We start from the raw sequence: 25,171 nt of genomic DNA, 5'->3' as shown, positions 1-25,171 counted from the left end.
GACTCCAGACTGGGTGGGGATGGCTTGCAGGGGAGCTGCTCACAATGACCCAGGTGGCTCGGGGCCTGGATCCTGACGGACTCCTGCTCCTGGACGTGACGGTCAATGGCATGATCCCGGAGAGCCTGGCCGATGCCCATCTGCACATGCAGGTATGAGCTCGGGGCTGCTCCGTCCTGACACCCTGAGCAGATGGGCCCACTTGCCTTCCTCACACCCCAGAAGCGGGTTACAACAGGTCTCAAGTAGAAGCTGTCTCTCAGAAGTGAGCATTCCTCCCACTCACTCCGTTAACAAGAACATCACAGGCATGGTGCTGCCCCTGGCTGCCAGCTGCTTGGCGGAAGAAGCAAAGGCTTACCCAGTGCTCTCCATATAGCACCCTACTTCCTGGCTGCTCTAAAGTGGACTCCCACTTCCCACTCCCCCAGGACTTCCAGGAACACTACGTGCAGACAGGGCCTGGCCAGTTGTTCGTGGGCTCCACACAACGCTTCCTCCATGATGGCCTCCCAGCCTCTCTGCGTTGCAATCATAGCATCCAGTATGATGAGGCCCGGGGCCTCCAGCCCCAGCTGGTGCAACACCTTCGGGCCTCATCTATCAGCTCGGCCTTCGACCCTGAGGCAGAGGCCCTGCGCTTCCAGCTCACCACGGCCCTGCAAGCTGGTGAGGCCCCAGTATCCTACCTCCACCGTACCAGCTAAGATCTGCCAGGGCCCCAAATTCAAATGGCCATTTGCCCTAAGCACAGGCTGGGGATAAGGGCATGCCTGAGGCAACAGCTTACCTCTTTCTCTGCCCTTTCCAGCCTGGTCCCTCCCACTCTAGCAGGGACTATTCCCCTCCTCAGGCTACTCCTACCTAGACCTCTGAAGCCTTTGCCTAGACCCGAGTTGCATTCCACATTCCAAGCATAGACCACACCTGACTCCCTTCTCTGAAGATGCCTGCACCAAAGGCCCCTTGGTTGCAACCTCTGGTGACCTACCTGAGCATTCCAGGTAGTCACAGACAAGGGATGCTTTAAAATGTCCTTATCGCTGAACGGTGGTAACGCATGCCTTTAATCCCAGCTCTTGTGAGGCAGAGGCTGGTGGGTCTCTGTGAGTTCAAGACCAGCCTAGTCTACAGAGCTAGTGACAGGACAGGCTCCAAAGCTATACAGAGAAACCTTGTCTTGAAAAACAAAACATCAAAAAAGTTCCTCATCCTTGCTTAAGGTCATAAGAGGTTTCCCAGTGATTGGGGAGAGCAGGGTTGTGGGGCCAAGTTCACTCTGATTCAGATCCTGTCGGCACTATTTTCCAGCTGTGGGCATGAGGGAATGCCCTGGTTCCCAGCCACACTGAGCGGAGCAGAGCGCTGCTCATTCCCAGGGCTCTAGAGGAGCTGTCAAGGTGCTTACCCCAGAGCCCTAACTGCTCCCCAGTGGCCCCCTGCCTGAGGATGACTGTCCGCACAGTTGCACTCTTGGTGGCTGTCGAAGGCCCCAGCAACCCTCTGCGCATGACTGCTGGGTTCCCCTGAGCACAGTTTTGCACACGCCAGCTTGAATAGTCTACTTTTCTCTAATGGTTTCTCCTGAGTTTGCCTGGATCTCTGCCTAGCCTCCCTCGAGAGCCCCCAGGGCACATCTACAAGACCAGGCATGTCCCACTGCTACCACCTCTAACAAACCTGGGCCAGGAGCCAGCCAGCTGCCTTAGTGTCACGTGTCCGGTTCAAGCCTGGGGTTGAGCTCCCAGCCAGGGGCCACGGCCTCTCCCAGCCCAAGGAGCAAGCCCAAGATGCCCTGGGAAACTGATTCCCTTAGAGTCACCCCCTTTTGCCTTACAGAAGAAAATGAGGTTGGCTGTCCTGAAGGCTTTGAGCTGAACTCCCAGGGAGCATTTTGTGTGGGTGAGTCCTTCCCAGCGCCTTATGAACTAAGTTGGCCTCTCCTGGGGCGCACAACTGCCCCAGCCAGCTGGCAGGGGAGCCTGTGAACATGGTCTTGTGTCTCCACCCCAGACAAGAATGAATGCTTGCGGGGGGAGGGGGGGTGTCCGTCCCAGCCCCTGCTCCCATAGCTGTCACAATGCCCCTGGTCACTTCTCCTGGCCTGGGACCACAGGAACTGTAGAGGTGAGCAACCCAGGGACAGCGCTAGTCAGTCGTGGCCCAGGGTGCAGCCATCTCCTCAGGGCTGGACCCCAGAGGGAAGAGCATACTATGGAGGTAGCATTTTCCAGAAGATACTGACGCTCAGGCGGTGGAATGGTGAGGACCCCCAGGACAAACATGGGACACTCAAGCCCAGAATGTCTCTCCACAGCAGCTTCAAGTCTTGGTAGTCCTGTTCTAACTTTCTGAGTAGTAACTGAACAACAGGTCCTGATACTGACCACGCCCTCACCTCTCACTCCCAGCAGCTGGGCCTGGACCGACTAAGTCTCCCTTGGCTTTCTAGCCCGGCTTCACGGGGACACGGTCTACAGCCTTCCATTGCAACCAAGGGCTGGGGGAACCTTTATGCCAGGTTCAAGGCTGTACCAGTGGCTTAGGCCAGGGTGTAAGGATGGCATCCAAGAGGGCGCATGCTCACATGGGCCCTTGTGTGCTTTGCCCCCAGATGTGGATGAGTGTGTGGGAGACACCCACCTCTGCCAGGAGGGGCAGCGCTGTGTGAACCTGCTCGGAACCTATACCTGCCTCCCTGACTGTAGACCTGGCTTCCGGGTCACTGCTGATGGAAAGGGTTGTGAAGGTGACCAGGACACGAGGCAGGGCCTGGTCATACTCCCAGAACCCAGAGAGTGTCGCTGGGATTCAGGGCATCTAGAGCTGGGGTCCTGTCTTTTCCATTCTTGACCCCTGCCCACCTATGGTTGATGAAGGAGGGAGTAAGCCATTTCCTGTGACCCCTACCCCACATCGTGGTCCAGATACACACAGTCTGAGTCCTTCTCAGCACAGCTTCCAGACAGCCTCTGTGCATCTGACTGCACACTGACATCCACGTGCTGCCCCTGGCTGGGAGACCTCTATCATTCTATGGTTTCAAGACACTGGATTCATCCATGTCTTGTGATGTCTTCCTGGGCAGACTTGATCAAACATCTGTTCGTCTCAGATCAGACAAAGGAACAATTCCTTCAAGTCTAGCATAGTGAACCAGTGATTTTGGGAGCTACTTACAGAGGAAGGAAGGGTGAGGGGCTACTTGCAAGAACACAGCGACTCATGGAGCCCATCCCAGCCTGGGTTTCCTCTTCTTTAGCAACCATTACTGTTCATAGAGCCCCGAGGGAGAGATTTGTGAATCTTTAAGTTTCAGGAAGTTTCTGGTCTTAAGAGATTCTTTCCCCCTCCCTCCCATCCCTTTCCTCTCTTTTCTTTCCTCTGTCCCTCTTCCCTCCTGCCTCCTTCCTCCCTCCATCTCTTCCTATATACTTAAATCTTTCCTTGAGTCCTTAAATCTTTCACACGCATGACTCCCTTGCCAACGTGACATGAAGAGGGTCTCTTCTTACCCCTTACACACTTGAGCTTGAGAATCAGAAAGGACTGTTGACTACGAGGGCCTAGAATACTCAGAACTCAGCTGGAACCCACATCCTAAGCCCCTTCCTCTCTCTGGTGCCGGGGCCTGCTGCTTTCTGACCTTGGTCACAGGCAGAATGAGAAGTGCCAGCATGCAGCCTTGTGCAATCACCATTAGAAAAATGAGACATTGGACAGATGAAGCCTTGCTGTGAAGTGGGAGGGTACACCCTTGGAGGAGGCCTCTGGGCCAAACCGCTTCCATAACTGTGTCTCCCCAGATGTGGACGAATGTCTGGAGCAGCTGGATGAGTGTCACTACAATCAACTCTGTGAGAACACTCCAGGTGGCCACTACTGTAGCTGCCCCAGGGGGTACCGCCAACAAGGCCATGGCCTTCCTTGCCTAGGTAAGGGGACAGCCAGCCCCTCCCTGCATCCTGTGTCTCACTCAGCCCTGGCTCAGGACAAAGAGCATTTATGGTCTGGTGAGTCTGGGAGTGATTGAAGCAGCAACTGAGGCCACCAGATCTGTGGATGTCAGAGGGGGAAGAGGTGAAGACAGGGCAGGACCTCAGACAGGCATAGGGGGTAGAACAGATGACTGTCACTAAGGGCTGTGGGACTCTATAGCCTGGGGTGATGCTCAGAGCTGGCAGGTGTCCCCTGAATGCAGCCCTGGGAGCCCAGACTGCAGCCCTGGGGTGCTCAGAGCGGGGAGGTAGTGACTGGCTGCACCCCTAGGGTGCTCAGAGCTGGGAGATGATTTTGTCCCTGACTGCAGCCCTGGGGTGCTCAGAGCGGGGAGGTGTCCCCTGATTTACAGTCCTAGGGTCAGAGGATATGCTGGTAGAGGGATCCTCAGGAGGCCAGCGTGAAGGAAACACCTGTGTAGTGAGCAAAGCATTGAATTCTGGGAAGATGGCAGGAAGGGGCAGCTGGAACCAGGCACAGAGACACATGCCTCTCATCTCAACACTCAGGAGACAGAGGCAGGAGGATCATGAGTTTAGAAGCATTCTGAGCAAGACTCTGTTTCAAAAAAAAAAGATATATGGGGGCAGCTGAAGCAAAGGCAGCCACAGAACATCCTATCCCTCACATCCCGCCTGGCCTCCTCCACAGACATCAATGAGTGCCTACAGCTGCCCCCACCCTGTGCCTACCAGTGTCACAACCTCCAGGGTAGCTACCGATGCCTATGCCCGCCGGGCCAGATCCTCCTACGGGATGACAGGACCTGCGCCCCATTGGAACGAAACAATCAAAATATCACCACTGTCAGCCTCCGGAGCCCATTTGTGTCCTGGCTTCGGTCTCGGATACCCAGGCCCAGTGGCTCCTACCATGCCTGGGTCTCCCTCCGGCCTGGTTCTGGAGCCCTGAGCAGTGTGGGACGGGCCTGGTGCCCAGCTGGCTTCATAAGGCAGAATGGCGTATGTACAGGTAAGGTGGGCCTGGGCTCCTAGGCTGGACATGGAGCTGGGTAAACTCAGAATCCCAGCACTCATGGATAAAGTGAGATGTGGAGGGGGAAATGCTGCAAGTGAGGGACAGAGCTGTGTCTATACTGATGGACCAAAGCAATCCCAAGAAGGCTACTGGCATGGTTGTTTGACTTTGGGGTGCTTTGTCCAGAGGGAGGCCCCTCCTAGAAAGACGCCTGAGAAAATGCACTTTGAGAAACACTCCTCTTGAGGGAGGGAGATTTGGGGAGTGAATGTTCTCTTGGATGTGAAGGTACCAAGAGGGGTGTGGGAGCAGGGGTGCAGTCTATGGACACTGTGCAAGGGGGGCTAGCTGCACAGAGGGGCCCTGTGCCTCTGCCTGGGACAGGACTCTCAAGAGAATGGTCCCTCCTCTTGCCTCGGTGATGGACGATAGAGATGGGGTGAGGCTTCCTGCAGCAGGCCTGGGTGGGGCAGGCAGGGGAGGGGTTGCCTGGAGCTGGGACCTTCCCTGATGGGTCTCAGAGCTCTTGGCCTCTTGGCAATCTGACTCAGCACTTCTGCTCTATCCCCACCTGGACCAGACCTTGACGAGTGCCGAGTGAGGAGCCTGTGCCAGCATGCCTGCCAAAACACAGAGGGCAGCTACTATTGCCTCTGCCCCTCTGGCTACCGCCTCCTCCCCAGTGGGAAGAATTGCCAGGGTGAGCCGGCCAGGGCCAGTCCACACCCCTCCACAAGCTGTGCTGTGTGTCCCTGGGCTATTTTCCTCCTGTCTCTGAATCTCGCCTTCCTGATGGTTGAAGTGAGACAGGAAGAGGGTGGTACTACTGCTGGTGGGTGTTATAATGGCCTCTAATGTTAGCCCAAGAACCTTCCAGGATGCGCAAGGCCTGGGGCTGGTCCAGCTGCTTCTCAGACCTGTGGAGGGGGGTCCTCCCTGTTCACCCTTGCCCTCTGCCATGCAGAGAGTAGACAGGAGAGATGGCCACTGGTAAAGACCCAGAGGGGAGGCCAGTGCCACAACCCTTCCAAGTTCTCCAGCGTGATAACAGGAAGTCCCTACAAGCCATGCCCTGTAAAGACATGGCCCTGGGAAGATGAGAGTGTGGGGTAGGGGGGTCTATCCTCAGGGCTCCGCCCACAGAAGGCTAGTCTGACTCCGTGGGCCTCAGGGCTTCCTCTGCTCTCTGCTCCCACGTTCTATCCCACGTTCTATCGACTTATCTCCCACCGCACCCTACTGCACAGACATCAACGAGTGTGAGGAAGATGGCATCGAGTGTGGGCCTGGCCAGATGTGCTTCAACACCCGAGGCAGCTTCCAGTGTGTGGACACACCCTGTCCGACCGCTTACCGGCAGGGCTCCAACCCTGGGTAAGAAAGGGCCTAACTAGCAAAGTACAGGAGGTGGGGCACACACATGCTCCCAGGGCCTCTCCGAGGGCTCGCCTCTGCCTGGACCCCCCACCTCCAGGAAGTCTCCCAAGGCCAGGGTTAGCTGTCCTGCCAGGAATCCTGGGCAGGGGCGGGTGTAAAGTGCTGGCACACCTGGCAAACCTGTACCCAGGCGGGGACGAGCTTGTCTCCCCGTGCGTGGTGATCCGGGCGCCGTGTGTGGTGTGCTCTCTGGGACAGAGAATGCACCCTCCCCTTGTACACATATAACCTCGGAGAGAAAGCACCCCAAAACATAGAAATTAGAGGAATCTCACCGACTCCGGGACTCGCAGCTCACTATGTTCACAAAGACCAGAGTACTTGGGTCAGACGGCTTGTACTCGTGGGGCATGAAACCCTCCAGAGAGAAAATGAGGCAGGCAGTGGAGGAGACTCCTACAAAGCTGACCATGTGCCTTTGAGCCTCTACTACGCTAGGAGTCCAGATGTGTGGCTCAGCCCCAGGCTTCTCTCTGGGCACCGCTGAATGGACCTGAGCAGCTGAGTTCTATCACTGCTGTGTGCCTTCTGAGCTGCCCTGGGCTTTGGACCAGGAAGGAGAGGAGGGAGGACATACTAGAGGGGAGACGGCCCTATCTGGTGTCTCAGTTTGCTCATCTCTGAAACAGGCTAATAGTGGCACCTGTAGGCAAGGAATTCGGGGTTGAGGAATGCTGGGTGGCAGTCACATGAGCGTGTCTCTGCCACCCGCAGGACCTGCTTCCGCCGCTGCTCGCAGGACTGCAGTGCCAGCAGCCCGTCCACACTACAGTACCGCCTGTTGCCGCTGCCCCTTGGCGTGCGCGCCCACCATGATGTGGCGCGCCTGGCCGCCTTCTCCGAGGCCGGCGTCCCTGCCAACCGTACAGAGCTCACGGTGCTGGAGCAGGACCCGCGAAGCCCCTTTGCTCTGCGCCAGCTGCGTGCTGGACAAGGAGCGATCTATACCCGCCGGGCGCTCACCCGCGCTGGCCTCTACCGCATGACTGTACGTGCAGCGGCACCGCGCCACCAGAGTGTCTATGTCCTGCTAATCGCGGTGTCGCCCTACCCATACTGAGCAAGCAAAGCCAGAGTTGCAGGTCCACCGCGACCTCACAGGGAGGAACAGGGCGGCCCTTGCCCATGACACCTGCAGTGATAAGAGGAACGTCCTCTTCTCCCGCCCCGTGCGTCAGCGAGATCTTCAGTAAACACGGCTGTGCACAGGACCTTGGCCCCAGGGCAGAGAGGGCTACCCCTTGGTGGCAAAGCCCTTTGTGCAGGCCTATATCCTAGCCTGCTTCAAATCTCAAAGGGGAGCTGAACAAGGTCTCAGGGGTCCAGGACCCCAAGGAAGACAGACCCAGTAGGGGTTACAGGGGCTGACACTGACCTGACCACAGGGAGTGTGTATAATATAAAAACTTTTTTACTGACTTGATAGCTTTGCTGAATTATTTTACCTTACTGAGGAGGGCCCTGGGAGGGAGGTGACCAGCCCCTGCTGTGACCCCGGCTGCTGGCTCTAACAGATCCTTGACCTTAGGAATCACAAGGTCTCCATCACTAGCTCGGATGTTGGTTTGGTGTAAAACAGAGCAGCTCAGTAGGGCCTCCCTTCCCCCATATAGCTGTTAGGGAATTAATGAAACTTAAATGTTCTTCATGGACACCAACCCGTGGTAGCAAAAACATCGTACATTAATTCTCAAGAATAATTTTAAATCAGTGTGCATGGTGGCACACACCCTTAATCCCAGTACTAGGGAGGCAGAGGCAGGAGAGTTCAGGTCATCCTCCTCTGCGTAGTGAGATTAGCCTGAACTACAAGACAGACCTGGCCTCAAAACAATGGTAGCAGGTTTTCCTGCTCCCTAGCACCCTTGTCTGACTGGCAGGCACACGCTTGGCTCCATTCCTCTGTTGTTTGTAAATCTTGTCACTAGAACATGAGACCTTGAGCACAGGGTTGGTTTTTTACAAAATCACTTCTGGTGCCAGTGAGTGAACGAATTAGCTGACTTAAAAAAAAAAAAAAACAGAACAACAAAACAAAACTCAACTGTGAAGTAATCAACAAATCAGCTACAGCAAGCAAACAGACTACACGATTTTGTTTGGATGCAGACTGTTGAGGGGGAAACGGGCTGAGGAGATGGCAGCTTTTGTAATGTTGCCTTGCCAGCAAGCTCAGGTTCAAATCTCGAAACCGTGTACTGGCATGGCGACCCAAGTTTGTAATCCCAGCGTTGAGATGGCAGTGGCAAGTGGAATCCTGCCGTCTAGACATCTGGGTGGGCTCTCAAAGCCAAGGAGAGGCTCTGTTTCAAAGATGAGGTGGATGGCTCAGGTGGAAGTGTGCTCGTTCAGGCTTGATAGCCTGAGTTTGGTCTCCAGAGCCCATGGTAAAAGGGAGAACCCACCCCCGAGAGGCATCCCCTGAACTCTGCACCTGGGCCGTGGCACCCAGACACCACACACACAAATAACAAATTATTTTGAAAAGTGGTCCATGTGTCTGGGAAATAATACCCATGTTTGCACACATACAAACATGCACGTACACATGCAAGGCAAATACACGGAAACAGAGATGAGGAGAGGCAGGAGATGGGGAGCTGGAAGGCTGTAGAGATACAGATGTATATAAATGCCTACAGAGTTAGCGCAGTGTACAATGGATGGGGCTGAATAGATTCCAGATGCTCTTGTCCTCCCCCCAGAGAGGGGTGGGTCATTATGTATAAGCCGAGTCAGTCTCCTTATCTCACTGGCTGAGCTACAGCCACAGCCCCTCTGGGGCAGTTATTAACAGTCCCATGGGGTAGACCTCACCAAAGGGCTGACCTTTGAGCAGCTACCTGGTAAAGGGAGGGAGGGAGAGAGCTCTACGCCATAGGGAGCAGCAGGGGGTCCAGGGCTTCAAAGGGGAGAGCCTAGCAATGGGGGTGGGGATTACTGGGGAAAAGGGGAAAGGGAGTCCATCAGAAAGGTGGGGGGTTTGGAAGTAGGGTCTTTGGGTAGGTCAGGAATGTGGCTTTGTTGCCCTGGAGGGACTAAGGTGCCCCTGTGTGCTGACCCAGGCACTGCTTTCCCCATAGCCCCTGCTCTTCTTTCTAAGCAGACAAGCTCCTGCCTCAGTGACCTGCCTTCTTGCAGGCTACCCCCAGACACAGCTGTGAAAGTTTATCTCTTGTGCAGAAGGTTTTGAGGAGGATACATTTCTCCCTGCCTCCCTGGCTTACTGCAAGAGCTATCTCCCGCTGGGCGGTGGTGGCGCACGCCTTTAATCCCAGCACTCGGGAGGTAGAGGCAGGCGGATCTCTGTGAGTTCGAGGCCAGCCTGGTCTACAAAGGGAGTTCCAGGGACAGGCACCAAAGCTACAGAGAAACCCTGTCTCGAAAAACCAAAAAAAAAAAAAAAAAGAAAGAGCTATCTCCCCCTGAATATACCTTTTCCCTGTCTAGGACCCAGAGAAAGCAATAAGACAGGGCCTTTTTCTGTAGCTCAGGCCGGGCTTGAACTCACCACAATTCCTCCCTCAGCCTCCCAAGCATACTTCAGAGGTACCCCACCACTCCCAGATATCTAGGCCTCTGTGTGGGTGCTGGGAATCACCTCTGCAAGAGCAGCCAGTGCTCTCAACCCTGAGTGGCTCACCAACCGTTAGACCAGAAGCTGTCATAACAGCCAACAGAATTTCTCCAGGGCATATCTACCCTCTTTTTGGTTTTTGGTTTTTGGTTGTTTTGTTGGCTGTTTGTTGAAACAGTCTCATGTAGCCCAGGATGGCCCCAAGCTCACCACGTAGCTAAAGATAACCTTGACGCTGGGGTTACGGCATGCGCCTCCATGTCCTGTTTAGCCTTCTACTTTCCAAACATATTTATGCTAAGCCAGGGCTCTGTCCATTTCTCTAAAGGATGAAAAGAGTAAATATTTTTGGCTTTTTGGGACATCTCGTTGCTGTTGCAATTCACCCCCTGTGCCTTTCGGAGTGCCAAAGCAGGCAGAGACAACACAGGCATCTAGGGGTGTGCACTACTCATGGGAACTTCAGCAGCAGGGGCTGAGTTAGCTCAGTGGCAGGACAGGATCCCAGCAGGTCCAAGGCCCTGGACTGGGTCCCCAGCCCACGCCCTCAGGGGTGCAAAAGCACGTCCCAGTACTTACATTTTAAGGTTTTTATTTTCACACCATGGACTTGTCTTCTTTCAGACACAGCACGGAAGCTGTAAGAAGCCTGAGCCCCGCTGTAAGCCACTCTGATTGGAACTGCAGGCTGGAAGAGCAGCGGTGGGAGAAGGCACACTGGGGGGGGGGGTGCCCCAAGCCCACCACATTCCATTTATCTTAGACCCACCCGTGAGAATCTCCTGGAGATGAGGACACCGCCTCCTCCTCCGGCTGCAAACACGGGTCAGGAATCAGAGCCCGAGCTGTCTTTCTGCCGGGCTGTTAATTTTTTATGGACTTTGTAGCACTAAGGAGGACAGGGCCCCACTCTGGGACGGAGGACCAGCTGGGGTCATTCTTGCAAACTGGGTACAGCTCCCCTCTCCCTGCGGCTCTGTTGCCCTCCCTTCTGGAGTCTCAGCCAGCCCCCTGGGTTGTAAAGCTACTGTCTGGAGGCTCAGAGGAGAGCTCTCTGCTTAAACCCACATGACTCTCTGACCCTTGCTGTAAGGCTCTGAGCTGCTGTTGGTCTCGGTGTTCTACGAACCATCAGGGGAGAGGTGCCAAAAGGTCAGAGTTAGAAGAAGGCCTGGAGGAAGGGAGTGAGGAGTGTCCCTTCCCCAGGAGCCCTCCCTCCTCTTCCTCCTCTTTCTGAGGTTGTGAAACAGACCAGTGAGCAAAGTGAGCTTCCCAGCATTGTTCAGCCAGTGAGTGGGGACTAAGCTCCCTGCAGGGGACCTGTGGGGCTGCTGGCTCATAAAGAAGCCTCCTGATGTGTCTCTGCTGGAGCCGTTTCTGGATCCAGACCCACAAGAGGAGTTTTCCGCTTCTGCCCTGTCACTCCCAGCTGCCATTGGTCACAGCCCCATCTAGCCATCCAGTCCCTGGGGCTCCTGACCTCCAAGGCTCTTCCCACCGTCCTGGTGGAAAACAGCTCCGCCTGGTCGGTCACTCATTAAACTTCCTGATGCAGCTTTTCCACGAAGGGCAACAACTGGACGCTGTGTTCCTCTGGATGGGAGGGGCATGCCGGGGTCCAGCCTGGAGGTCATTCTCTGTTCTGGCCACTCTGCCCAAGCCTGGGCAGTGACGCAGTGGGTTCTGAGGCCAGTCATTAGAAGCTTCAGGGCAAGGACTTTGAATACACTCTCAGGCTCCTCTGACAGCAACGGCTACAGGGCCCATTGGGTGGCAGAGGATTGGAGAGGGGAGGAGGTCCCTCCACAGCTATGAGCATAAGCTAAGAGTATGTAGGCCTATAGGTTGCTGGCGGGAGGCTGTGAAAGCACATACTTTGAGGTTGTCCTTCAGCGCAGGCGCCTCAGGAGACCACCCTGGAGGGCATGGTGAGATATGTGAGCAGCCAGGGGTGGCAGAGGGAAGAGGCGACGGTAGTGGAGGATAAGACCACAGCAGAGAAACAAGGGGAAGGGACCGGAGCCTCATGCTCTTCGAATCATGCCGTGTGCTAACTTGAGGGTACATGGTTAGAGGGGAGGGATCAGAAAGGACCAAAGGAGCACACTGCAGAGAAGGTCCTCCCACGTGAAAACAAGCCTATGGGACAGCTATACACAGGAGCACAACAGACGATGGCCAAGAGGAAGGTACAGGTGTCTCATTCCGATCCTGGAAGAGGCAGTGGCCGTCAGTCTGTCTCAGAAGTCATTCTATCTATTCAGGGGCTGGAGAGATGGCTCTGCACCTGCCGCATTGCAGTCATGAGGACCAGAGTTTGGGTTCCAGCACCCATGTAACAAGCAAGGGTCCCCTGACTGTAGCCCCAGATCCAAGTACAGGGTCATAGAGGATACCCAATGGTAGAGGAGGACACCCAATGCTCTCTTCTGGACTCTGCACCAGCACCCACAAGGGTACATATACTCATAGAGACACGTACATAATGTGTGTATGTATGTGTGTGTGTGAGAGAGAGAGAGACAGACAGAGAGACAGAGAGAGACAGAGAGAGACAGAGAGAGAGAGAATGGGGGGAATCTCTTAACTCTCAAGAGTCAAGACTACAAGCGTGAGCCACCATGCTTGGTTCAGGGCTCCATGCACACTAGACGAGCATCCTGCCTGAGCTACATCCTCGGCCTGAGGCCGAAGGCGTCTTATAAAACCCCATCTCTTCCAGCACTGGGTCTTGCTATCTAGGCAGCATTTCTCTTTGTCTTTTGAAAAACAGTTTCTTTTTTGCCCCAGTTGGACTCAAACTCAACATTATCTAGTTTGTTTCCCAAGAAATGGGGATGACAGATCTGTCCACCAATCCCATCTCAGTCCACATGTCTTGCCCAGGCATCCACATCTAACAACGGCCAGCTCCCTGACTCTCAGGAGTGAATACTTGAAGGCCTGAGCTGTAACTCAGGCTATACTGTGCTTTCCCTGCCTGTGCAAAGTCTCTAGTTCAATCCCTGCCACTGGCAAATAAGCAATAAACAAAAGAAGTGTAGCTGGGTGCAGTGTCTCAGGCTCTACCCCAACACTCAGAGCAAAGGCAAGAGGACCAGTGCAAATCTGAGAGCAGCCTGGGCTCCATGGAGAGTACCAGGCTAGCCCAGAGCTACATAATAGACTGCTAATCAATCCCACCCCCCAGAAGAGTATACACGTCCATGGTGTCTTTAACACATCCCTGGTTTCAAACAGATACCTGAATTTCCCATAGTGAAGGCCACGTCAGGAAGTCCCCTCCCACACCTCCACAGATTGACCTAACTCTTGCCATGCCTTTCTTGTTGCTCAGATGATACTAATTAATCTTTCGTTTAATATTTTTAGGGTTTCTTTATGTTAAGAAAAATTAAGAAGCTACAAAGAGATATAGATACATACCACGTTCACGTACTGGAAAACGCAGTTTTATCTGCCTTCCCAGGTTGATATAGAGATTTATGTGTCTAAATTTTTGGGGTAGCCCTGGATTTGATTGCCAGCCCCACATACACATCCCAACAGGTAGGGTACAGGTTCTTATGTAGCCCAGGCTGGCCTCAAACTCATTACTTAACCAAGGATGACCTTGAACTTCCGACCCTCCCGCGAGTGCCGGGTGACAGGTGTGGTGCGCCCAGGGCTTTGGGCGTGCCAGCTGAGCCCCAGCCCCTGCATCAAGAGGCTCTTTTACAGACACCGGCAGGCTGTTTTTGCTGTTTTATGGAAATGTCAAGAACATGAAATAGCCAGAGGGCTCACCGTGAAGCTACAAGAATCAAGAAAACACAGACTCAGCCTGACAGCAGATAAAAAAACCAATGCAACAGAACAGGGGTGCGAGAGACAGACGCGCACTTACACAATCGCTTAGAACAGTCATAAAGGAACACAGGGGAGGGGTGATAAACCACCGAAGAATTTGTTCTTTTCTTTTTCATGTATTTGTCTTTCGGGGCTTGGATGTGTGCCTTGGTGCACGCATGGATGTTAAAGAACGACTTAAAGGAATCGAGTGGTTCTCTCCTTTCACTGTATGGATTTCTTGGGTCAAATTCAGCGCCTTTACCTGTTGAGCCCTCTTGCTGGCCCATCAAGGAGCTTTAAGAAGAGTGTGTGTGGCCCTGTTCTGGTCTGTGTTTTCAGGACGCCTCTGGCTGCTGGACAGAGGAAGGGCTGGGTGACTATGTAGTCAAGCAGGGAAATGAGCATAGAGATTGGAGCAAGGAAAGTCCAGTGGTCTGAGAAAACAAGGGGTAGAGTGTGAAGGAGGCAGAAGCTGGTGAACCTCCATGAGTTCAAGGCCAGCCTAGTCTACAAGCAAGTTCTAGGCCAGTCAGGGATACATAGTGAGACCCTTCTGTCTGTCTTCCTTTTCTTTCCTCCTCTCTCTCTTCCTTCCTTCCTCCTTCCCTTCCTTCCTTCTTTCCCTCCTTCCTCCTTCTTCCCTCCCTCCCTCCCTTCCTTTCTTCTTTCCTTTCTTCCTCCCTCCTTCCCTTCCTTCTTTCCCTCCCTCCTTCCTTCCTCCTCCCTCCCTTCCTTTCTTTCCTTTCTCACTCACCCAGATCCTGAAGGAGCCCTGACCTTGGTGTGGGAAGGGGAAAGGTGAAGGCCAAAGTCGTGGTGACTCATTTCCAAATTCCAGAGCTGGTTTACAGTAGAACGGAGATGGGCTGGACTAAGTGTCCACCTCGAAGGTGGGGGGAATGAAGAGAACACGGCTTGTCCAGGAGCCAGCTAGGCCCCTGCATTTGACCTCTGCCTCCTCATATTCCCAGGGCACATGTGTCTGTCCCCTGGGCTGGGGTCATTTCTGTAGCAGGAAGTAAAGGTCCCGGTTGCCTGTGACCCTGGGATCACACACAGTCCCTCCCTCCCCCAGTTCAGCTCAAACCTAAGTTAGAGGGAAGGGTTGGGGCCAGAGCTTTGGCCACTGGCTTCTGATTCTGCTATGCTCTTGACATACTGTGTAGCCTTGGGAAAGATGCACCCCCACTCTGTGCTGCAGCTCCTAACTGTAGAATGAGGGCAGAATTATATATTCACTATAAAGGGTAGCGGTGAGGATGGAAACAGAAGACAAATATACACATTTGCCCCGCCCTGGGCCACTTCTACAGAGAAGAAACAGTCGGCAAGTGGGGAAGAATGGCCTCAAAGTAGCTCAGAAGCTGCTGGTGTGTTCTCGTGTGCAAAGCCCAGAGCTGGTCCAGTGAGTGTCCCCAGGTCAGCTGCCATAGGGTGTCTTAGGTTCCTCAAGCTGCCCTGGGCATCTAGTCCCACCTGGCTCACTGAGGTCTGTAACTATCACCGACCATATTTGGGTTGGATGCCAGGGCCAGGAGCTCAAGAGAGCCCTATACCTAGGGTGGTGTTTATAAATGTGTCTGCCACCTTCTCCCTCCCAGAAGCCCCCACGGGAGACAGAGTAAAGGGTTGGGATGAGTCCCAGGGGCACCCAGAGTCAAAGGCTGATGCAATAAGCTGGGCAAGGCATGGGTGTGGGGCGGGCTGAGGGTTGGAAACCAGGCCTACCTGTGGGGTAGTGACCTTGGCCATGATCCTGGGTGTTGGGGTTCACTGGGGCAGGAGCTGTTCGGCGTGCTGCATGGCTCAGGTCAAACTGGAAAACCTCCGGCCAGACTTCTGGCTCACATGGGTCACACAACCCCCCAGTTTCATTTTACAAGCCAGCAGCTTCACCCCTGAGAACCTCCACCTTCCCCGTCTTCTGACGGGTCAGCAGACAGACGAGCTTTGATTCACCAATTTACTGCGAGCTCAGGGCAATCTGGTCAGGTGCCAGGCTGAGGGGAGACAGTCGGGACCTGAAGCAGGCAACACCGGTCTTCCTCGGCCAACTCCTTTGGGTTTTCTCTTGTGGACCCTTGGCTCTGGTCTGGGGGCTAGGGAAAGCAAGGGGCTCCGAGGGCAGACGCTTGCCATTACATGAATCGGGTACACAGCCTCCGAACCTAAGCAACTTCACTTAAAGCGCTTTTGAGGCTTTTTTTTTTTTTTTTTCCAAGACGGCTGCTATCAGCCTGCTAGTCACAAGGGTCCCAGCCTCTACCGCCCTCCGAGGCGCCACTAGCCGGCCGGGATCTGGGGACCGAAGCTGCAAGCGCCCACGCCCGTGCGCCCCCGGGAGGCTGTGCTGGCGCCGAGGGAAGTGGGAGGAGCCAGCAGGCCAAGTACGGCGGGCTACGCCCACCCGCAGGTGGCCGCAAGCTCTGAGAGGCTGCTGGCGGGGGCAGGGCCCGTGGGCGGGGCCTGTCGCGCGCCCGTTCCCACGTGTCCCAGGTTCCTGCCCCCCAGGCCCTGTGCTTATAACCCGGGATGCGCGCCTGTCCCAGCCCTGCTCCGCCGTCTGCCACTGCTGCCTGGATTCACTGGTAAGAAGTTTCGGGCCTCCCTCGTTATCCTAGGACCCGTCCCAGGAGGGAGGGAGGGAGGGAGGGAGGGAGAGAGAGAGAGAGAGAGAGAGAGAGAGAGAGAGAGAGAGAGAGAGCAGCTGTGCTGCCTAAGGAACCCAGCGGAGGGCACAAGTCGTAGGATCTGAGAAGCAGGGCAGGGGAGTATCGAGGTCCCGTCTGATTTTCCTTCTTGGATCCTATGTGCTGCGAAGGCACCAAGTAGAGACCCAATGAGAGTCCAGAGGGTTGGGGAAGAGTAGGCACCAAGGAGAGTCCAGAGGATTGGGGGCTCCGAGTCACTCTCCCTGGATCGGACTCTCTGTTTATCCCAGGCCTGTTTCTCAAAGTGAGGCAAGAGGTTCAGTCCCTCCTTTCCCTTAGGGGCTTGGGCGTGTGGCTTTCTCCCGAGTCTGAGGGTGCCCTGCTCAGGTGAACGTGTGGACCCTGCCTACCGGCCTTGTTCTAGGCTGTGACTGGTGTCCCTTCCTGGTGGGGTGCAGTGCGAAGCTCAGCTTGGGTGGGGCTTCTCCTAGCCAGGTTTCCTGCTGGCTGGCTGGCTGGTTCTTTGGGAGGAGCCCCTCCACAGGAAACGTCTGTTTCTGGGTTGTTACCGCCTTGGGCCCCCTCCAGGGAGGCAGGATCACTCTGCTACGGAGGGAAATCTCCAGGAGAGCCAACTGCAGTCTCAGTATTCCCCTCTGTAAAATGGGAATGTCAGACTGTCTGCAAGCTCAGTGGCAGGAGCAGACCTGCCCTCTCCCCAGGGGTAGATCAGGAAAATCCTTCCTTTTGATCCCTTCCCTTGCATCTCCTCCACCTGGCTGGTGACCTGGCAGGTGATGTCTGACGTCACCCGCGGGTCTCCAGAGCTGCCAGCCTTGTTCTGGCACTCGTGCCATCCTAGAGTCGAGTAAACTGCAGAGAGCTATGTAGCCTGGGTCTGCTCAGTTGCTCACTGGATCTGGGATGCAGACCTGAAAAGACATTTTCCCCCCGCTCCCTGGGACTAGACCTTCAGAAGGGGGGAGACAGTGGAGGGAGCCAAGAACTAGGCTGGGCAGAGACTGGAATAGTTCCTTTTTAACACCCCCCCCCGCTGCCCGCCACGTTCTCGCTAGGGTCTTCCATCGCATTCCAACAAAGGCTGAGAAGCTTTGCAAATGACCCCAAGGGCTTCCCAAGGGATTCTGGCTCTGTCCTGTGTCAGTGGACTCCAAAAATGGAGGGTGACTTCTGTCCACCACCCACCTCCCCAACCTCTATGCTGGGACCAAGCACAGGAAGCCCCCAGTCTAGCCCTGGGGTATACATGCCCCTCCCCCACCCCACATGCCTGCGTGCTCTGGGCTGTGGAAGCCAAGCACTCCCCCCGGAGTCAATCTAGCCCACCTGCTGCACCAGCGGTTTCTCATGGCCCCTAAGCCAACCAAATGCCTTCGTTCACTGCGAACACTCAGCTCCTGGAGTGAGAGTGGCTTGCTTGTGGGCACCCATGTAGAAAGAGATGCCTTGCTGAACTCTGGATCTGAGGCACTGATTTTTTCTGAAGGCTTTGGGCAGAGTGGGTTTCCCAGGACCAGGCTCCCTGCCTCCTTTGAGGCTGGTTCCTCCCTAGACCTGAGGAAAGGCCAGGCGCCCAGGGACTCTGTTGGTGGCACTAATGAGTGGGATGATGTGCTCTTCCAGTACCTGGAGCTGTTAGCCTCAGAGCTGCCCCTGAAAAGCTCAACTCTGCCAACTTTCCCTTAGGCTAAAGAGACAGCTAATAGTAAAAGGCAAGTCAGGCGTGGTGGGCTCGCCTTTAGTCCCAGGGCGGAGAGCAGAGATCAAGGCCAGCCTGGTCTACAGAGCGAGTTCAAGGACAGCTAGGGCTACACAGAGAACCCTGTCTCTCGAAAAACAAAACCAAAGATAGTAAAAGGTAGACCCTAGAGAGCTGCTCAATGTAGGCACTGGAAGAGAAACAAAGAGGTCCAGGGACCACCCCCAAGTCCATCTGACACAGGCTGGGGTTTAGGCAGGGCAAGAGGCATTGTATACTGAGCAATCCTATTCAAGGTGTGGCCGGGCCATCATAACCCAAGCTCTACTCAGAACTAAATGACATTGTATCTCCATTCTTTATTTATTTTTGAGACAAAGTCTCACTGTGTGGCCCTGGCTGTTCTGGAACCAGGCTGACCTCAAGCCCACAGAGATCCCCTTGCCTCTGCCTTCCAAGTGCTGAGATTAAAGGTGTGCACCACCGTGCCTGGCCTCTTGGGAGAAAGGTTCTTCTCTGGCTCTCACGGGTGCTTAAGCTTTTCCATTCCTCCAGAATTTCCTGGGAAATTCCATCCTTTCAGTAGTCTGAGAGTCAAAGGAAGGGGCACTAGTGTCTTCACGCCCGCCAGGACAGTTACACTAGATAAGGGTTTGGATGCCATAACACAGTGTTCTCACCCTTCCTAATGCTGTGACCCTTTAATACGCTTCTCATGCTGTGGCGACCCCCCAACTACAAAATTATTTCCTTGCTATTTCGTAACTGTAATTTTGCTACTGTTATGATGTGACCTCTGTGAAAGGCTCATTCAATCCCCCCACACACAAAATGGGTGACAACCCCCACCCAGGTTGAGAACAACTGCCATAGGAGGTTGGTGTGCCTCCTGCTGTTCGGTATTGGGATTGCAGGCTAGCTTTATCAGACATAAAGCAGGAGAGGGAAGTTGGGCCAGGTACAGTTAGGATTTTATAAGGAAAGTAATGACAAACCAATTTGAACTGAATAAGCATGTCATCAGTTGGAGAGGGGGTGGAAGAACAGCCCAGGTAGCTGTTGTCTGGTGACAAGTTGTCAGAACAGGAAGTGAAAAGCAAAATGTCCTAGGAGCCAGGGAGTGGAGGGCAGTCTGGGCTTGAAGCCACAAGCCTGTGAGCTGGGCTCATCCCATCTTGGTCGCTGTCTGAATAGGTGGCGGTGGCAGCCTATGCCTGAAAACAGCATCATGTGACCCATGCTCTTGTCACTCAAACGCTGTTGTTTTAAAGCCATACAAGCTTCCTGGGTGTTGAGGAACAGCCTGGCTGGCCTGATATGTGTTTCCTGGGCACTGGCCACTTGGCTTTGGCTGAGGACACAGAGAGTGTCCTCTACCTTGCCAACTTACACAAGCTGGCAGCCAACTTGATGTGTGGTCATTTGTCCTCTGGCCTGTGTCTATCATGGCAAAGGCTGCCTGCCCTGGCCTTGAGAGCTTGGGAGTTGGGAATGTGGATTCTGCACTTTTTCTCAGTTCAGCCAGCCCCGGCCTCATGCCTTCCCTGGGAAGGAAGCTCCGTGTCCTGAGCCCCCAGAGAGTCAGGGGCAAGCTGAGGTTATTATCTTCAGAAGTGGTGTGGGGTGTTTGGGAGGCCCCATCTCCAGCACGCCCTTGAACCCTTGAATCCAATGTGAGGGATAAGATGTTCTCACCCCTGCCTGACAGATGAGTGGCCATGGTTGGGATGCTAAAACAACTCCAGCCCACATCCAGAGTACTTCTTCCCCTCTGCCTCTTCCTGTCTCCTCCCCAAGTCAAGGCTATAGCTTCATTTAGCTTTTGAGACTGCAGTCTCCTTAACCAAGTTTCTAGGCACGTGTGCATGAGTGTACACACTTGTGTACACACACACACACACACACGGGTCCGTACCCCTCAAGTGCACGGAGACAATTTCTCAGGTACCCAACCTCAGATGCACAAAGATACACACACAAATGCAGCACACACACCGCAAGCCCGCATGTGAGCTTCAAGGCACACAGTCCTTGCTGGGCACACCCTTCACACTATACAGCCCCAACGTAGGCTCCCACAACCACAGCCTGGCAGATGGAGGTAGGCATAGAAGCCCACATTTCAGGGCATCCTAGTTCCTCCTCCCCACTCCCCAACAAGGAGCTGACCACCAAAGAGTATATCTGCTCTGAAGTGCTAAATGCCTGCCGTAGGCACTGGGAGATGATCTCTGCTCCGAGCAGAGAGAGCAGAGACATCATGACAGAAGCAGATCAGAATTCAGTGCCCTGTTGGGAGGGAGCATTCCATGGGGCCACTGAGAGTGCACAGTAGGGATGTTTGGTCTGTCTCTATGGAGACCTACTCCCTTTTCACCCTTTTTGGCGCCAGGTGTCCTTGGAAGGGAAGGGGGAAGTCACCATTAAGAACTGAATGAATCTCGGGCAGCATCCATTCCCCTTGGTACCCTACTCCCTTACCACCTTTTGCCTAGCTCTTCTCTCTGACACCCCCAGAGGGTGTCAGCATCTTATGGGTGTGGTGTTTTGACTCCCTGTATAGTCCCACATGTGAGCAGTGCTCTCAGAGGCCAGAAGAGGGCGCCGAATCCTCCGGAACTGGAGTTAACAGGTGTGAGCCTCTGTGTGGGTGCTGGGAATCGAATCCAGGTCCTTCCCAGTGCTCTTAATTGTGGAGCCATCTCTCTAGCCTCCTCCCCACCTTGCTTCAGTCTCCCACTGAATCCAGACCTTACAGATTTGACTAGACTGACTGACCAGTGAGTTCCAGGAATCTTCCTGTCTCTGCCTCTGGGGTTATAGTGCACACCACTATACTGGCTTTTAAAATGGTTGCCAGGGATCTGAACTCAGGTCTCAGGCTTCTGCGGCGGGAATTTTGCCACTAAGTTACTTCTTTAGCTCATGTTTGTTGTCTGGATTATGACAGAGGCTTCCAGGTTGATGCATACAAAACTTAACAAACTGGATGATTTAGATCCATGCAGTTAAGGGGTAGAGTTCCTGCTTAGCGGACACACGACTCTAGATGTCTTCCTTGACACCATGTCTCCTGTCTCAGTTGGGCCACTCATAGCATCAAGTGGCCACAGAAGCCAGATTCAGGAACTCAACATCACATTTGCTTCTACAGAGTGGTTCACCGGACCAGGGAGACAGACTGCGGACTCCATCCAGGAACCTGTACTTGCAATCACAGGTATTTTCCACCTTGATCCTTCTCCCTCCTTCCCTTCATCCTCTATGGCCAGTTGCCTAGCTGCAGTTGCCATGGGCACCATCTTCTGGTCCCAAGGTCAGGGCCTGCTGAGTCACTGAATGCCAAGGTCCAGGGCAGCTGGCTGGGCATAGGCAGACAGTTGCTGCCTGCTGGAGACTGCAGGAAGCAGGGAGAATTGGCCCTTGCACCAACCACCTTGTTCCTGAGGTGTTTGCCTCCTTAAGTCCAAAAGGCCTTCAAGAGACCCGCTGGGGCTGACTAGAGAGTGGGCCTGGCGGATGTGTGAGGAGCTGCATGGTCTTGGCTCAAGCTCCAAAGTCCACATGCAGCATGGCACTGGGTGGCCTGGGAAAGCCACTAGAACCCAAGGGACAGCACTCAACAGTCATCATGGTAGTGGTGGCAACCAGGTGACCCTGCTGAATTCCTGAGGCTTGTGGAGGGCTGTCCATCACCCTTCCCAGCAACATCTAACAAGGACCCTAGGTGCCTCTGCCCTAAGGCAGGGGTTCTCCACTTCCTAATGCTGCAGCCCTTAATAACACAGTTCCTCGTGTTGTGCTGACCCCCGACCATAAAATTATTTTCATTGCTACCTCATCACTGTAGTTTTGCTACTGTTCTGAATCATAATGTACATGTCTGCTCTGCAACCCCTGGTTGAGAACCACTGCCCTCGTGGAACTGTGAGACACAGAGTCCTGGGTCCACATCTGGCCCTACTGCCCACTGACAGATTATAATCACCGAGTTTCAGACTCTGAGTTTCCTCTTTAGTGCAGTGGGCCACGTGCATGGCATGCCCGAGGGCACTCAGGGAGCCGTCTAGACAGAAGAAACAGCTGCAATGGCCAAGAGACAACCGTAGTACTTTCTGGAAGGCTCTGTTAGTTGAAGAAGGGGTTGTATTGTGGTAGGGCTTCTGGGAAAGAACCCCAGACTACGGAGAGGTGTTCTGCCTGGCCTCTCTCCGTACCCCGTTCTCCGTCTGCACACAAAACACTCCTGCATCCCTGTGGGTTTGAATTGACAGATACTGGGGGTCTTTCAAGATCCCTTGAAAACAGGGTGTCAAGCTACTTCGAATTCCAGTGAGGGAAGGAGGGAGAGGTGCCCAGGACCAGGTGGCTGATCCTGTGGCTTTTTCGCCCAAAGGCGGGAGGCGACATCACTTACCAGGCAAAAAAACCAAGTTCCAAAGCCAGGCTTTCTCTTTGCCCTTGAACTGTTTGTTCTGTGACCTTGACCGCTGACCTCCCTGTGCACCATCCACCTACTTCTGGGGTCCTTGTGAAGGCTCGGGGTGCCCAGGGCCCTATCTGATGCATCTTGCTTGGCAAGGAACAGTTCTAAGGGGGCATGTCAGCTGCCTGCGGCTCCGGCTCAGGCCCCTTCCCAGCCTCCGCTACACAGCTGGCTTTGGTCCAGCCCTCAGCCTCTCTGTCTAGCTGGTGGGGACTGGCTCCCAGACTGACCTCCTTATCACTGGCCCCGACCCCTGCCGTGAGCATTCTTGGATCCCATGTGGAATGTGTTCAGAACAGTCAGGTCAGGGTCTCCCAGGAGGGGTGGATGCAGGAAGGTGGACATTCTGTTCCCAGTGCTTTATTGTCCCAGGGATAAAGCTGCCCAAGGCCTCCTCCCACCCACCCCCAGTGGGCCCCGAGCCAGGAGGGACTTGCAGGGTTGGCCTGTTACACTCACCATTCCTTCACACTCCCTCAGACGAGATGTCCAGCAAGGGCTCCGTGGTTCTGGCCTACAGTGGCGGCCTGGACACCTCCTGCATCCTTGTGTGGCTGAAGGAACAAGGCTATGATGTCATCGCTTACCTGGTAAGGAGGTGCCTGGCATGCCTACCATCTGTCGCTCTCTGTCCCTGCTGCCCACGGGTCACCGCGTCCCTCCACCAAGTCTTGCTTTTCTCTCTCTACAACTGTCCTGAGCCAGAAGGGGAAACGGCCTCTCACTTGCTGAGCTGCCTCCATTTCTTTGGCCTTAAGATGCCCCTCAGAACCAGAGAAGGGGACAGGATGGCGGGAACAGGGGCGTGCCTTTAGCTACTATGCCTCTGCTATCTCTGTGCTTCGAAGTGGCACACAGTCCTGGCCTCTTCTCTCCCTCTAAGTGGTCTTTAGTTCTAGGGCGGCAAATGGATCATCAGAGAGAGGTTGTGCTTGGTGCTACTTCCGCACCCAGGACCTAGCACAGACATCACTAATTGAGCCGGCTGCCCTCAGGATCCTCAGCAGCCTAGGAATCCTCTCCACAGCTGTGCTCATCAAGACTCTGGGTTAGAAACCCTTCAGCTCCAGCCTAGAGCAGCTGAAGGCAAAACAGAGCAAAAATCGAAAAGCAGTTCTTGCCTCTCATAGTAGGGAAGCTCCAGCACGGCTAGATCAAGGCGCTGTCCAGAGCTGTCTTTCCTTGGCTTCATTCCTGGCCTCTCCACAGCAAACAAAATCATAACCCAGCTGTGTCAGGCTCACACACTGGTAGCAGAGCCCAAGGCTCCCCCCATTGGCTGGAGTCAGGCCTTCCAGGCATTCTCTGTGGGTCCACCTTAGGAACACGGGTCTGTCACGCAGGTGGGGATGGGGTGTGGCATAATAGTGACCACCATTTCTGGGTGGGGAGTGAGGTAGGGGAGATCCTCCCAGGGAAATGAGCTGAAAGATCCTCTGAAGAATTTGGAATTTGTTGGCGGTCTCTGTATGGTCAACTGACAAGCTACACAGGACTGGGATTATAGTGGGGGGGGCAGCCCATTGCTCCAAGCCACCTGGTGAGTGGTAGGTGCGTGTGTGTCAGGCAGGGTGGTCCTAGCTCTACAGACCCCAGATTTGACATCTGGCAGATTGAAAACTGGGTAATCTCAGATGGGAACCTACAGCTGGGCCTTAGGAGAGCAGACCCCACCTGTGGGTTCAGGTGGGGACAGGCAGTGGGCTCAAGTCCACAGGCAGAACTTTATGTGTGCAAGCTGAACGCCTCTGACCTGCGGCCTGCAGCCCACTAGGACACTCAGATAAGCTGGTCCCTGCCTATGGCCAGGGTGATGGTGCAGGGCAGGCCTCAGAGGAAGCCTCTGCTTTGTGGATGATTACAACACATCTCTGTGTCCCAACGACTCGGGTGCCAGGAGCAGCTTTGCTACCCTCTCAGCCCAGGGGAACCAGTAACGTGCACACCCAGCCACATGGGGCCAAGTGTAAGCTGCTGGGGAGCCCCAGCCTCCAAGTCCCCCTGCAGGCCCCATTCTTCCTTCTGCCACCTCCTCATCATGAGGTACCGCTTCTGTGATGGCTGCCCGGGTTCACCCAGGGCCCTCCTAATTCTCTCGCAACCTCTCCGTCCCTCGGCTTACTGGCCTCTGTTTCTGCTCCACAGGCCAACATCGGCCAGAAGGAAGACTTTGAGGAAGCCAGGAAGAAGGCCCTGAAGCTTGGGGCCAAAAAGGTACCTGTAAGACGCTGGGCTCGGGGCTGGAGTGGAGCTGCGAGGGGAGGGGCAGAAGAGCTCCTGTCTCCCACACCCATCCCTCCAGTTTGCCCTCTTGCTTCCAGGGGGGTGAGATCAAATGTGCTGCTTTCAGATATACGAACACCCCCATCATCTGTCCATCTTCCTATCCACTTATGCATCCATGCACCTACCTACCCACTAACCTACCTGTCCACTTATCCATCCATGCACCTACCTACCCACTAACCTACCTATCCACTTATGCATCTATC

General features: G+C 54.6%; 2 protein-coding genes across 2 annotated transcripts in view; both read left to right on the top strand.

Moving 5' to 3' along the window:
- The window catches only part of Hmcn2 (hemicentin 2), a 155,259-nt gene extending 147,785 nt beyond the window's left edge, over positions 1-7,474 (top strand). The window contains exons 89-97 of the mRNA XM_013355724.1: positions 31-152; positions 432-669; positions 1,840-1,902; positions 2,615-2,749; positions 3,807-3,935; positions 4,651-4,971; positions 5,558-5,677; positions 6,225-6,351; positions 7,129-7,474. Coding sequence (XP_013211178.1) covers positions 31-152; positions 432-669; positions 1,840-1,902; positions 2,615-2,749; positions 3,807-3,935; positions 4,651-4,971; positions 5,558-5,677; positions 6,225-6,351; positions 7,129-7,474 — 1,601 coding nt within the window. The remainder of the gene's footprint in view (positions 1-30; positions 153-431; positions 670-1,839; positions 1,903-2,614; positions 2,750-3,806; positions 3,936-4,650; positions 4,972-5,557; positions 5,678-6,224; positions 6,352-7,128) is intronic.
- Positions 7,475-16,325: 8,851 nt separating this feature from the next.
- The window catches only part of Ass1 (argininosuccinate synthase 1), a 48,683-nt gene continuing 39,837 nt past the window's right edge, over positions 16,326-25,171 (top strand). The window contains exons 1-4 of the mRNA XM_005346102.3: positions 16,326-16,410; positions 21,348-21,413; positions 23,160-23,269; positions 24,825-24,893. Coding sequence (XP_005346159.1) covers positions 23,165-23,269; positions 24,825-24,893 — 174 coding nt within the window. The 5' untranslated portion in view covers positions 16,326-16,410; positions 21,348-21,413; positions 23,160-23,164. The remainder of the gene's footprint in view (positions 16,411-21,347; positions 21,414-23,159; positions 23,270-24,824; positions 24,894-25,171) is intronic.

Source organism: Microtus ochrogaster, chromosome 4 (genome assembly GCF_000317375.1).
Source record: "Microtus ochrogaster isolate Prairie Vole_2 chromosome 4, MicOch1.0, whole genome shotgun sequence".
NCBI lineage: Eukaryota > Metazoa > Chordata > Mammalia > Rodentia > Cricetidae > Microtus > Microtus ochrogaster.
The sequence above is the reverse complement of the archived record's forward strand: the minus strand, read 5'-3'. Positions and strand labels throughout refer to the sequence as shown.